Source organism: Hippopotamus amphibius, chromosome 4 (assembly GCF_030028045.1).
Source record: "Hippopotamus amphibius kiboko isolate mHipAmp2 chromosome 4, mHipAmp2.hap2, whole genome shotgun sequence".
NCBI lineage: Eukaryota > Metazoa > Chordata > Mammalia > Artiodactyla > Hippopotamidae > Hippopotamus > Hippopotamus amphibius.
In genome coordinates, this window is record NC_080189.1 from 132,719,043 (window position 1) to 132,732,583 (window position 13,541).

A 13,541-nucleotide genomic window follows, 5' to 3' on the forward strand; every position below is an offset into this window, starting at 1 on the left:
CTGTCTGTCTGTGATCATTTTAAGTTGCTGATCTCTTAAGTTCAAACACATTTAAACCTTGCATTGTTACTCCCCTGACGTTGTATTTTATACCTTTTTGTTTTTTGTATCACTTAATTACTGACTGTGGATATAGATGATTTTACTGCTTTGGTCTTTTAACCTTCCTACTAGCTTTATATGTGGTTGATTTATTTACCTTTTACTGTATATTTGCCTTTACCTTTTGTAATCTTTATGTTTCTAGTTGTGGCTTTTTTCCCATAGAGAAGTCCCTTAGCATTTCTTGTAAAGCTGGTTTGGTGGTGCTGAACTCAGCTTTTGCTTGTCTGTGAAACTTTTGATCTCTCCATTAGATCTGAGTGAAAGCCTTGCCAGGTACTCGTAATGTTTTAGCTTGTTTTTCTTCATACTTTAAAATTCTAAGTTGGAAGTTAGATGAACTTTTGTATTTTGCTTTTCTCATTAACCTCGTAAGATTTTTTTTATCATGTTAAGAAATCATTAACATTTCATTGCTTTTATAGTATTGCCTTGTATATTATATCATTATTTACTTAACCATTATTCTGTTGTTGGATATTTAGATTGTTTCTAATTCATTTCTGAAAAATAACATTGGAATGAACATCTTTGTGGGAAAAGTTTTTTCTATGTATAGAATTTTTTTCTCCCCTTTCCCCTAACAATATTTTTAAAAGCTTTTGAAACATACTGTCAAACTGTTTTCCAGGAGGGTTCAGCTAGTTAAACTTAACAGCAGTAAACTAGTTGACATTCATCTTCACCAGCATTGTGTTCATTTAAAAAACCCATAGTTTTGGTTCACTAGACAAAATGGTATATAATTATGTAACCATCTCTTGTGGTTAGCACATGTTTTGTGTGTATGTAAAAATGTTTGATATTTTATGCTAAGTATTTTTTCTACCAAGAGTTTAAATTCTTAAGAGTTCTTGAGGAAACTCATTAGTGATCAGTGGTAATTCTCTTGAATTTTTCTCAGTGGGTTTAGCAGTTGATAATAAACAGGGACAGTGTCTTTTTGCCAGAGATCAGAATATTAAAACTAACAAGTCCTCTTCCATTCTCTTTTTTACACATTTTGGAAATTGAAGGTTTAAGCGGGTCTTAAATTTGGAGTTAATTTACTCAGAAAACAGAGTTCTTATTTCTATTAGAAGCTATTTGTAACAGCAAATGAGCAACATTTCAAATGAACATGTGTCCAAAAATTTAGTGATAAGTGTGAAATATTAAAGTTTTACCATTCATCCATCATCAGTAAACCTCTTCTAATTGTATGTTCTACTTAGAATCATTGTTGTATCTCTTGATTTCAGACATAACTCTTGCCTCTATTTCTTGATTGATCAATTTTGAAGATTCCCTGATTGAAAAAAATTATGGGCCATTCTGTTCTCCTTTCCCTCTCTTCTCAGTGTTTGATATTTATGTAAGTATTTTCATTTCTTGTATAATTTCCTTTTTTACTTTAAGTAATAAATGAGAGCCTGTATCTCTCTCTCTGTTTCTCTCTTTCTCTCTTTTTTTTTTAAACTTTTTGGCCGCACCATGAGGCGTGCAGGATCTCGGTTCCCTGACTGGGGATTGAACCCGCGCCGCCTGCAGTGCGAGCTCAGAGTCCTAGCCACTGGACCCCTGGGGCAGTCCCATGAGCATGTATCTCTGTTAGGTTACTCACTGAGATTTGTAGACCCTGGGTTTCCCCTTGTGCTGCTGATTTCTGGGAAATGCCTCCAGGCAGAAGGGCTGGGGGTGGTGGGTGCCCATCCTTTGTTTCTTCTCTCTCAACTGCTTGTTTTGTGATGCAAGGCCTGAAAATACTTGTTTTCTATATTTCATTTACTTTTCTAGTAGTTTACAGCAGGAAGGTAATTTTGGATCCTTGTGACTGGAAGCTGGAGTCTTTTAATGTCTTAACTCCTGAAGTTGTTTCATGGCTCTTGTGTTAAGTCTTCACAGTGAAACAAGTTCCTCTTCCTTTGAAATTTTCCGTCTCCTTGACTTTTTTTAAATACCATCTTTTCCTGTCAGGCTGTCTACTTCTGACTTTGTTTCCTTTACTAGATCCTCTTACTTTGTTTGGTACCTTAATTATATCAATTGCATCAATAATTGTAATAACACCACCAGAGGTCACTGTGCCAGACCCCATGCTAACTTTATACCTGTGTTCTCACTTTAATTCATAAAGCAACTGCTAGTATACTCCAGGGGTCTGTTTTCTCCCTTCTCTCCTTCTGTGCACTCTCTGAATTTTTTGATCCCACATGTATGCTGATCACTTTTATATTTTTAGCACTGATTTCTATACTGAGCTCCCAATCTGTGTACCTGTTAGTCTGGACATTTCCACCTGGACTTCAAAAGGAGTTCCAACCTACTACAGTCTAAATGGAACTCGTCTCTGTTCCTCTCTTTATCCTCTTCTTCATCTTGACATTATTTAACCCATGGTTAAACACACACACACCAAAAACCATGCTTCACATAAACAAACACACAGTCTGCATGTTAATTTAACCTTCTGTTTCTTGCATCTGGCCCTGCTTCTCCATTCCTGCTCTCCTTGTCCTGCTGCCCTTCTTATCTTCTGTCTCTACCGACCTCCTAACTGATTGCTGCTTCTAGTTGTGTTCATCTAAAATCAGCAGTATTTCTAAATTTTAAATCAGAATGTACTTCCTGGCTTAAGTTCTCCAGTAATTCCCTAGATGCTGCCTGGTAATGTCTGCTTCTGAACATGACATGCAAACTCTCCTTGTTCTGGCATTTGCTTCTTTGTACATCCATCTTTCTTGTACTGCTCCTTTTACCTGGCATCTCAGTTGGCATCCTTTCCTGACTGCACCATGCTTTTTTCTTTCCCAGATGTTTGTTCTGCATCCTGTATCCCCAGCTGTGAGCTGGCTAATACTTAGTATTCATTTCCGAGGCTCATTCCCTTGTTTCCAGGTCTCTTCGTTTTTGCTCCCACACTGTCCCAGGTGCAGCTCTAGCATTATGTCTATTACGCATTTAAATAACCTTTGTTTCACTTTCTTTTGTTATATTCTGAGGTCCTAGAAGACAGTACTAATCTTTCAGTTCATATCTGTAACCTTAGCAGTGCTGAGAGCTTGACACTAAGTCCGCTTTTACATGGTTCCTGTCTTAAACGGGGACACAGTTGTCCATCCTTGGTTCTCAGACTAGAAATCTGGGTGTTTTCTTAGTTTGCTTTCTTCATCACATGTAACAAGTTCCAAGTCCTTCACTTTGCTTTTACTTGGGTATATGTGTTTACCTTCTTTTGTTTGTTTGTTCATTCAGCAAATTTCCTTCAGTGCTACTGTGAGGTTGTGAACTAACTATACTGTGTGCCAAACATTGCATTGAATTTGTAGAATTTATAGGTTAAATTTTGGAGAAGGAACACGTTTACAAAATTAAGATTTTCTGTTTAGGAACAAAGGTTTATCTATTCAAGTATAATTTTAGGTACCTGAGGAAAGTTTTATAAGTATTCTTCATTTTTTTAAAAGCTTATTTGTAAGTGTTTTAACAGTTCTCTTTTTTTTAAATTAATTGATTAATTTATTTATTGCCTGCATTGGGTCTTTGTTGCTATGCGCAGGCTTCCTGTAGTTGTGGAGAGCAGGGGCTACTCTTCGTTGCGGTGCTCAGGTTTCTCATTGCAGTAGCTCCCCTTGTTGTGGAGCACGGGCTCTAGGTGCGCGGGCTCAGTAGTTGTGTCTTATGGGCTCTAGAGCGCAGGCTCAGTAATTGTGGCACACAGGCTTAGTTGCGAATAAAATTTTTAAAGTTCTGTTACATTTTCTAATTTGTAACAGAACTTTAAAATTAAATTTCATGTATCAGAAACTGATTAAATGATCTTTTTATCTGGCCAACTTATTAAACTTCTTAGTAGTTTTCATGGACTTAGGTTTTCAAATATTTGTTATGTCAGTGACAAATATCAGGGTTGTTTTCCTACTGGGGATTTACAAGTTAACTCATTTTTCATGTCTTAGTACATTTCGTATCTTAGTATTGTACATTTGTTGAATAAAAACAGTGATACGTGGCATCTTGGAATTATTTTTCTTTTCGACTGTGCTGCATAGCTTGCAGGATCTTAGTTCCCTGACCAGGAATTGAACCCAGGCCCTGGCAGTGAAAGCTCCAAGTCCTAACCGCTGGACTGCCAGGGAATTCCCTCTGAAATTTTTCTTGACTTTAATGAAAATGCTCCTATCAGTGTCTTGCTGAGTATGATGTTTATTTTGAATAATAATTTAAAAAATCAATTAAAGAGACGTCACCTATTCCTCACTTGCTGAGAGTTTTATCCTGAATCCATGCTGAATTTCCTCAGTAGTTTGGTTGGTATCTGTGGAAATGATCAAGTTAATTTTAAAAGATTGTATTAACATTTACATTAACATGTAAAGAGTTATAATAAGAGATTTCCTGAAGACAGACTCCCTTAACATTTCTGCTTTTTCCTGATTTATTTAATACAGTGCTAGGTTTGAGTGCTAATGTTTTATTTAGGGTTCATTTACGTTTATAAGTGAGATTGGTTTATACTTTCCTTTCACTTAACTCTCCTCTTTTGTTTCAGAATTATGCTAGCCCTATAAACTTCATTAAGGCATTTCTGTTTTATTAAATTGGGAAAACTTTAAATTTGAATTGTTTAAACAACAGGAATTCGTTATTTCTTGGAGCTCCAGTAGAATGTGTCTATAAAATCGTTTAAAAAATAGCTTTCTTGGCATCTTTATTTCCCCAAGTCTAGTAAAGTATCAGGAGTAAAGAACTTTAACACTTGTTGAATTCTCTAGGTAAGGGCCTAGGAAATGATTTACTATATAGAATTGTTTGTTATATTAACAGTTCATTTTAGTCAGAGGCGCATTGTTACCCAGCTCATTCATCAGGATATGGAATTAGTCTGAAAGAGAGATACCTGGAAATCTGTCTTCATGGACAAATTTTCTTCATAGAAAAATGCTGTTTGGTGATAGTCTAAATTCAAAGCTAACATTTATAGGAAAATGGTCTAATTTGTATCACTGAGTACAGTATTTACATAATTACCATGTTTAAAAAGACCAAAGGTAACGATTTTAAAAATGTATTCATGTCTTGGATTAGTTTTACTGTTTTCTTTTATAAAGCTTATTCTGTGATTTAGATTCATTTTAATTAATTTATAGGCAAATAGTATTTTAGAATTTAGAAATACTTTAATCTCAATAAAACGGATTCAGTGTATCCATCCACATTTCCCTTTTTTAAAATTAATTTTTATTGGCGTATGGTTGATTTACAGTGTTGTGTTTCTTCTGTACAGCAAAATGAATCAGTTATACATATACATATATCCACTCTTTTTTAGATTCTTTTCCCATATAGGTTGTTACAGAATATTGAGTAGAGTTCCCTGTGCTCTATAGTAGGTTCTTATTAGTTATCTGTTTTATATATAGTAGTGTGTATATGTCAATCCCAGTGTCCCTGTGTATCCCTCCTCCCCTTCCCCCTTGGTAACCATAAGTTTGCTTTCTACATCTGTGACTCCATTTCTGTTTTGTAAATAAGTTTATTTGTACCATTTTTTTAGATTTCATATATAAGTGATATTGTATGATATTTGTCTTTCTCTGTCTGACTTCACTCAGTATGACAGTCTCTATCTAGGTCTGTCCATGTCTCTGCAGATGGCATTATTTTGTTCTTTTTTATGGCTGAGTAATGTTTTATTGTATATATACACCACATCTTCTTTATCTACTCCTCTGTTGAATTTAGGTTGTTTCCATGTCTTGGCTATTGTGAATAGTGCTGCTATGAACATTGGGGTGCATGTATCTTTTTGAATTAGAGTTTTCTCTGGATATATGCCCAGGAGTGGGGTTGCTGGATCATATGGTAGCTCTATTTTTAGTTTTTTAAGAAACTTCCATACTTTTCTCCATAGTGGCTGCACCAGTTTACATTCCCACCAGCAGTGCAGGAGGGCTCTCTTTCCTCCACACCCTCTCCAGCATTTGTTGTTTGTAGATGTTTTGATGATGGCCCACATTTCCCTTTTTTTAATTCAGTGTTTTCAAGTGTTCATAAAACTGTGGGTATATTACAGAATTGGACATCTGAATAATTCTAGGACTCATATGGCAAAGCAGTAGTTCTCAACCAGGGGCAGTTTTGTCCCCACGGGACATCTGGCAGTGTCTGGAGTCTCTGATTGTCACCGTGGGGGGAAGCCACTGTCATCTAGTGGGTAGAGGCGGGAGATGCTAGTGGACATTCTACAGTGCACAGGATAGCCCCCCACAAAAAGAGTGGTGTGTCCCCACATGGGAATGGTGCTGAGGCTGAGAAACCCTCTCGTGAAAGGAAAGGTACATACACAAATACAAACACACTATTAAAAAGGCATTCTCAGAAGTGCACTTTTTCTTTCAGCAACTGTAATTCTAACTTAATACAGTTTACAGTGCCCTTACGCAAAGTGTATAAAGAGTATTCTGCTCTTGACTGACATCTAGTGAGGCATTTAAAAATACAAAGTAAAACTGAAGGTGGAGACTAAATAAGCATGTAAATCAGAGAATTACTACTAACTGTTTTTCCATGCTTAGGAAATTCTCAAATAAATAAACTAGGAAGAGAGTAAAGATTTGTTTATGGCTACTGAGAAATTATTGCTGAGAAGAAGTAGTATGTGGTAAATTCTTAGCTGAAGTATAAAGTATCTGCTTTATCTTTTACTTATATTCTTGATTTAATGTTAGAGCTTAGGATATGAAATCTTTCTTTTGATAGTTTTCTGAATAAATGCTAGCTTACCCATGTGTAAGACTTTTTATATTTTAAAAATTGCCTAAAATCATAGAATTTTAGAGCCAGTGGGGACCTAGGCGGTTTACTCCACTTTCTTCACTTACAGAGATCAAAACATTAAGTTTCAGAGGGATGAAGTGATCTATTCCACCATCTTACAACTTGTTAGGCCATATGTTGAACTGGAACCCACAGCTCCTGACTTCTAGTCAAGTATTCTTTCAGGGTGAGGGGAAGTAATTTAAGCACAACTTGGATTCTCTTTAAAGGTTTTATGTTGTTTTCTAACTATGAATATTAAAACTGTTAAATTCTTACTTTCAAACTATAAATATTAAAACAAATTCTTATGTCCTTAAAAATGAATATATACACCTGTACATACGTTTTAAAATGAATTAATGTTTATGTTTATAAATCTCATGTTTTATTCAGTTTGTAAGTGTTACGCCAGTTTAAACATGGATATTTCACATTTTTCACAGGCGACAACACCTCCAAATCAAGGGCGGCCAGATTCTCCTGTCTACGCCAACCTGCAAGAACTGAAAATATCCCAGTCAGCTCTCCCCCCGCTCCCTGGAAGCCCAGCAATTCAGATTAATGGAGAATGGGAAACCCATAAGGATAGTTCAGGGCGTTGTTATTACTATAACAGAGGAACGCAGGAAAGAACTTGGAAACCCCCTCGTTGGACTCGAGATACAAACATAAGCAAAGGAGATTCCCAAAGTCCAGGAGATCAAGAGGTATGAGGAGTTGGGGGTCAACCAGTGAGTTACTGAGCTTTTTCTCTTTTTTCATTCCTCAAAGAATTGTGAATAGGTTTGCTTCTTATCCTTGAGATCTCTAAGATACTAAATCTTCTTTTAAGTTTTATTATATTACTGCTTGTTGCTTCCTAATCTCTAACTAGGAGGCAGCGGCTAGCCTTGTAGCATGCTCACTAGTTCCAGAATTAACTGGGTTAATGTTGCCTAGGGCCTGTGGTTTCCCTCACGCGTGGAACATGCTAATTCAGTCGTCGTTATTGCCCAAGGAGTGACATTTTTTAGAAGAAGAAGGAAAGAAAATACGTGATATGATTTAGCCAAACAAATAAAACCAAAATGAGTTAACTGATACTTTTCTTTATGGTTTGGTGGAGCTAGCAAGAGACGTGTCAGTTTTGGTTAGAGATACAAGATCACTGTTTATCTCTGTGTAGGCGAAATGAGTGTAATATATAATTCCTTTGCTACAAATGGACCATCCTCTATGTGTGGCGATCACTCTAAAACCATTATTTTCTCTAACAAGGGTCCATGCCATGTCCCAACCCACCTTGGTTTCCCCACCCTCTCGGAGGGTGGTTCGGTAAATTGGCTGGCAGTGTTTTGAGAAACACTCATCTCTGAGCCCCGGAGAGACTCCTTGGGATTGTTCCGATATGCAGGAGAAGCTTGGGTAGGATGGATAGAACGGAGTTAAAGCCTGCTGTTTGGTAGATGGCGGCCCTTGCACTCGCATAGGACACCTGCTTTTAGAGAGAGCGGCTGGCCTGTACAGTAAAAAGAATTCCAGTTAGGTAGGAGCTGGAGAAATCAGGTAACATATCCTGTATTTAGCAGAATCTGAAAGTTTTTTATAGTTAATAACCCTCCTTCTTGTCCTATTTCTCAGGTGGCTATTTATAGCTTTGCTTTGGTGGTAACTTGTTCTTTTAGTGTTCAGGAATGAGGTGGAGGATAGTGAGAAATTGTTCATGTGTTACTATAATAAGGAAATGTTAGGAAAGTTATTTGAATTTGTGTCTAGAAAAATTTGAAAATAAGTTGTCCTGTGTCAATAATAAAGTAAAATCTGATAATTTGGAAGAATTAGGGAAAGGGCTAAATTATAGAATAATTTAAAGGAATTTAAAGTACACATGAGAACTTTAATAACCGTTCTTAGCTTTCTGTTTGTGACTAGATGGGAGTGATTTGTATATCAGAGTCTGAGCTTACACCACTGACTGCACGTATTGTGTAAAAATAGGTATTTCCACAGTGGCTGGAGCACATCTTCCACTGCCTTCTTGAGAAAGGTTGCATATGGGAGGTAAAATTGAGACTTTGTGTATGAAAATGTCGATATTCTGCTCTCATATTTAATTGATAGTTTGCCCAAGTGTAGAATTCTAGGTTGGAGATAATTTTTTCTCACAACTGCAAGGCATTTTGAACTTGACTGTATTATGGTGATCTTGGTCAGCTGCATGTTAGGCGTCTCCAATATTGGAACCATTTGGTCTTCCCTTTCAGACTGACCAGTACCCGTAGAAGTCTTGCTACCTGGACAGTAAGGGCCACCTGGGTCTTGGTAGCCAGCATTTAGTTTGCACACAGTCCTTTCGTCTCCACTCTTTTCGTTGGGTACCAGTCATGCCTGTTTTCTTCCAGCTGAGCATCTCTCCTGAGAGGGAGTAAATCCCTGCACTTCCACTGGAATAAGGGAGGGGTGCACACCTAGTGGCCAGGCATGAGAAAGGGGATTCTGGCGATTTTAGTCCTCAGTTTAGTACCCTGGGTTCCAGGAGGACCTGGTACTGTCAGTTCCTGAGCAATTTGAAGATTTTGCTCCATAAACTTGTTGAATTTCATTTTCCTTCCCCAGCCCCCACCCACCCACCAGTTTAGATTCTGCTTTCTTTGTGGATAATTTAGGTTTTTGTTCATCTGTTTCTCAGCCTCCAGAGTTTTGTGGCTGTTGTGTCCTCTTGTGTTCTCCCTGTTCTTGAGAGTTCAGGTCTTTTTAAGCTTATTCAGTACTTTTCAGTGCGTTTGAGAGGGAGCAAGCGTTCGCTCTTTCATCCTAACTCAGAAGCTTGTTATTTTAGTGGTTGTCCTAGAACAGCGGTTCTCACCTGGGGCAGTTCTGTCTCCTGGGGGACATTAGGCAATGTCTGGGGATATTTTGGGTTGTTAGAACTTGGGGAGGGCTACTGGCATCTCATGGATAGAGGCTAGAGAAGCTGTTGAGCATCCTGTGATTCACAAGACAGCTCCCACCATGAGGAATAATCTAGCCCCAACTGTCCATAGTGCTGCTGCTGAGAAACGCCGCCTTAGAAGTTGTAACCAGCGTACTTATCAAAGTCTGCGATTAATCAGCATCTTCTTCTTCTTCTTTTTTTTTTAGCTCTTTATTGGAGTATCATTGCTTTACATTGCTGTGCCAGTTTCTGCTGTCCACCAGTGAATCAGCTGTATTTATACATATACCCCCACATCCCCTCCTTCCCAAATCAGCATCTTCTTGCTCCTTGAAACCATACAAGAAATATAAGTGCTGTGGTGCTGTTATTGTTTATTTCTGTTTTTTAGCCCCCTCACTACTGTGACTCTTAAAAATTATTCCTCATATTTATCACTCTTTTTTTTTTTCTCATTTCTTAGGCAAATTAAATTATCTTGGATAACTTTTTATTGTCTTAAGTACATACTTTTAAATTTCCTTAGTGAACGTCTGTTAGCAGTAGAATCTCAGTTTTCATTTGCCTGGAAATTTATTTTTCATCCTTATTTTTCAAGAATATCATTACCTGGTACACGGTTCTAAGCTCATTGTTTACTTTTTGCTTTTCCCTTGTTCATTGAAGACTTTATTTGCATGTTTTCAGGCTTCCATTGTTGATGTGGAAAATTCAACTTGTAGGTCTCTTCTTGCAGGCAGCTTTGAGCATCCTGTGTCTGTAATTTTGCTATGATGTGATTAGGTGAAGTTATCTTTTTTATTTCCTGCTGGGACTTTGTTGGGAATCCCAAATTTGAGGAGCTTTGTCTTTGATTAGTTCTGGAACGTTCTTAGTCATTGTCTGTATATAGCTCCTGTCCCATTTTCTCTTTCCTCTCGTTTTGGGACATTGACTACATGAACATTTAATCTGCGTACTCCATTTGTCATGTCTGTTGATTTCCCTTACACTTTAACATTTTATTGCTATGTCTCCCACTGCTTTGTTCTCAGTCATTTCCAAGTCAGCTTCCTGTTTGCTGTTTTTCTCTTCATCATGTATGTTTATTTGATATTAAACCAACCCTTGAATTTAAAAAATGTGTTATTTTTAATTTGTTTGGGGGAGCTTCCCCATCTTGTTACTTTGAAAAGTTTGAGACATACAAAAAAGTTTGAAACATACAAAAAAGTAGAAAGAATAGTATAGTGAGCTTCCATATGCCAGGTACCTTCACCTGGATTTACAAGTTGTTAACACTTTACCACATTTTCTTTACTTCTTTCTTCCTCCTTTCACCTTTCTAACTCTCCAGTAATTTTTTTTTCTTAATCATTTGGACCAGACAACATAATATTTTGTTCGCTAAGTATAAGGACTTTTTTCCAGCAAAATCTTTTTGTGTGTGTGTGAAAAATACATTTATCACACTCAAGCAATTTAATATCAGTATATTATTTAATACAAAGTTAATGTTCAGTGTTTCTCACTTGTCAACAAATATTTTTTTTAATAAATTTATTTATTTATTTAATTGGCCGTGTTGGTTCTCTTTTGCTGTGCGCAGGTTTTCTTTTTAGTTGCGGTGAGTGGGGGCTACTCATCGTTGTGGTGCGCAGGCTCCTCGTTGCCGTGGCTTCTCATGTTGCGGAGCATGGGCTCTAGGCACGTGGGCTTCAGTAGTTGCAGCACATGGGCTCAATAGTTGTGGCTCACGGACTCTAAAGTGCAGGCTCAGTAGTTGTGGCACACAGGCTTAGTTGCTCCGTGGCATGTGGGATCTTCCTGGAGCAGGGATCGAACCTGTGTCCCCTGCATTGGCAGGTGGATTCTCAACCACTGCGCCACCTAGGAAGCCCCAACAAATATCTTTTATAGTTTTTTTCCTGCAGTGAAGGATCCAGGGAAGGATCTTATATTGCATTTACTTGTTATATCTTTCTTAAGTTTTATTTTCTACTTTATTTTTGATAATTTCAGTATAATAATATCTTTAAGAGTCTGAACATGCTGTTTTTCTGCTGACTCCCACTCATGGTGTTTGTTTCACATCGTGTGTGTGTGTGTGTGTGTGTGTGTGTGTGTGTGTGTTTTAATGTGAGATTACAGTTGTTGGAAATTCATTAATTCATTTATAGCAAGTCTTTAATGCTAAGGTTGAAAGTTAGTTCTGTCAGAGAGGATTTGCTTTTGTTTCTGCAAGGTCCTTGGGGAAACTAGTATCCTAGGAACATTTGAAACTGGATTTTCAGTTTTAGTTTTCACAGGCCCTCTAGATGGTAGTAATTTTGGGTTGTGTGAAGCCTGGCTTGTTGGGATCTCCCCCAGTTTCCCCCAGTTATTCCTGTGGTTTTCCTAGTGTGGAATAAAGGGACAAGATTTGTTTCTGGTTCACCCCACAGTCTGCAGGTGTAATTCTTTGGGGTCCCATTTCTTTATTGTGGGGCATCCTCTTAGACGCCCTGCCTTAGGTGGTTGTGAGTCCTGTTCCTCAGCACTTCTGCATGGCCTTGAAAACGAATGTTCTAGTTCAGGGTTTGGCAGATGCCTTCAAGGAGGAAGCTGCCTTTTCATTATACTTATTTACCTTGCTGGATTCTTGCTTGTACTTAGTTTTTGTTCCTGAGTATTTCTTAACCTCTTGCTCCTTGAATGATTTAAAAATATTTTTTAATGTAATATGATATGAAATTTGTATATATTGCAGAAATGATCACCACAGTAAGTCTAGTTAACATCTATCACCATACATAGTTACAGAATATTTTTTTCTGGGGATGAGACCTTTTAAGATCTATTCTTTTAGCAGCTTTCAAACCTGCAATATAGTATTGATAACTCTGTAACCATGCTGTATGTTACATCCCCATGGCTTATTTATTTTATAACTAGAAGTTTGTGCCTTTTGATTCTCTTCACCCATTCCCTACATCTCTGGCAACCACCAATCTGTTCACTGTATCTATGAGCTTGTTTTTTTTTGTTTTCAGTTTTTTTTTCTTTTTTAATTCCACATATGAGTGAGATTGTTTGGTATTTGTCTTTCTTCTGTGAGTTATTTCACTTAGCAAGATGCCCTCAAGATCATCCATGTTGTCACAAATGGCAAAATTTCATTCTTTTCTTTTTCCAATGGCTGAATAATGTTCTCCTGTACAGATTGCCTTCTTTTATTCTGTTTCTAAAAGATTTTATTGTACCTCTCCTATATGAGCTTACATTTTAAGTGGTCTCAAATTAAAATAAATCTTGAATTTTGAATTAGGTTTTCCATTTTTAAAAAACATTACTGTTAAAGCATATACAGCTCACTCTATGCAGAGCTTCTTTCTGTGAAGTTGTCTACCAGTTTTTGTGAACATATTACTAACATTAGGATGTTTACGTCTGTTACTTTTACAACATTGAGAATCCACACATCTTAGTGTCTTAGAGCAAATTATGGTAGAAAATCCAGTCTGATTGAGTAGGTTTAATTGCAGAAGCTGTTTTACCTGAATGTGACCCTGGAAGAATCATTTGCACATTAGAGTTAGCCTAGTAAATATTGCGTACTAAATTTCTTAATCTTTCTGTATTGTGTTCAGATTTTCTCAGTATTTTTTGTTCTTTCGAAGTGTAGTTTTGCATAGTTTTAAATAAGCATTTGTTTGAGTTAGGAAAACTTGACAATAAATTAGAACATAAAATATAGTGTTACAAA

The 13,541-nt window shown here is 37.1% G+C and overlaps 1 protein-coding gene across 8 annotated transcripts in view; it reads left to right on the forward strand.

Annotated features, from left to right (window-relative positions):
- The window catches only part of ARHGAP12 (Rho GTPase activating protein 12), a 107,259-nt gene that overhangs the window by 47,560 nt on the left and 46,158 nt on the right, over positions 1 to 13,541 (forward strand). For all 8 annotated transcript variants that reach the window (XM_057730833.1, XM_057730827.1, XM_057730829.1 and 5 more), the window contains one exon: positions 7,347 to 7,610. In XM_057730833.1, the coding sequence (XP_057586816.1) occupies positions 7,347 to 7,610 (264 nt within the window). The remainder of the gene's footprint in view (positions 1 to 7,346; positions 7,611 to 13,541) is intronic.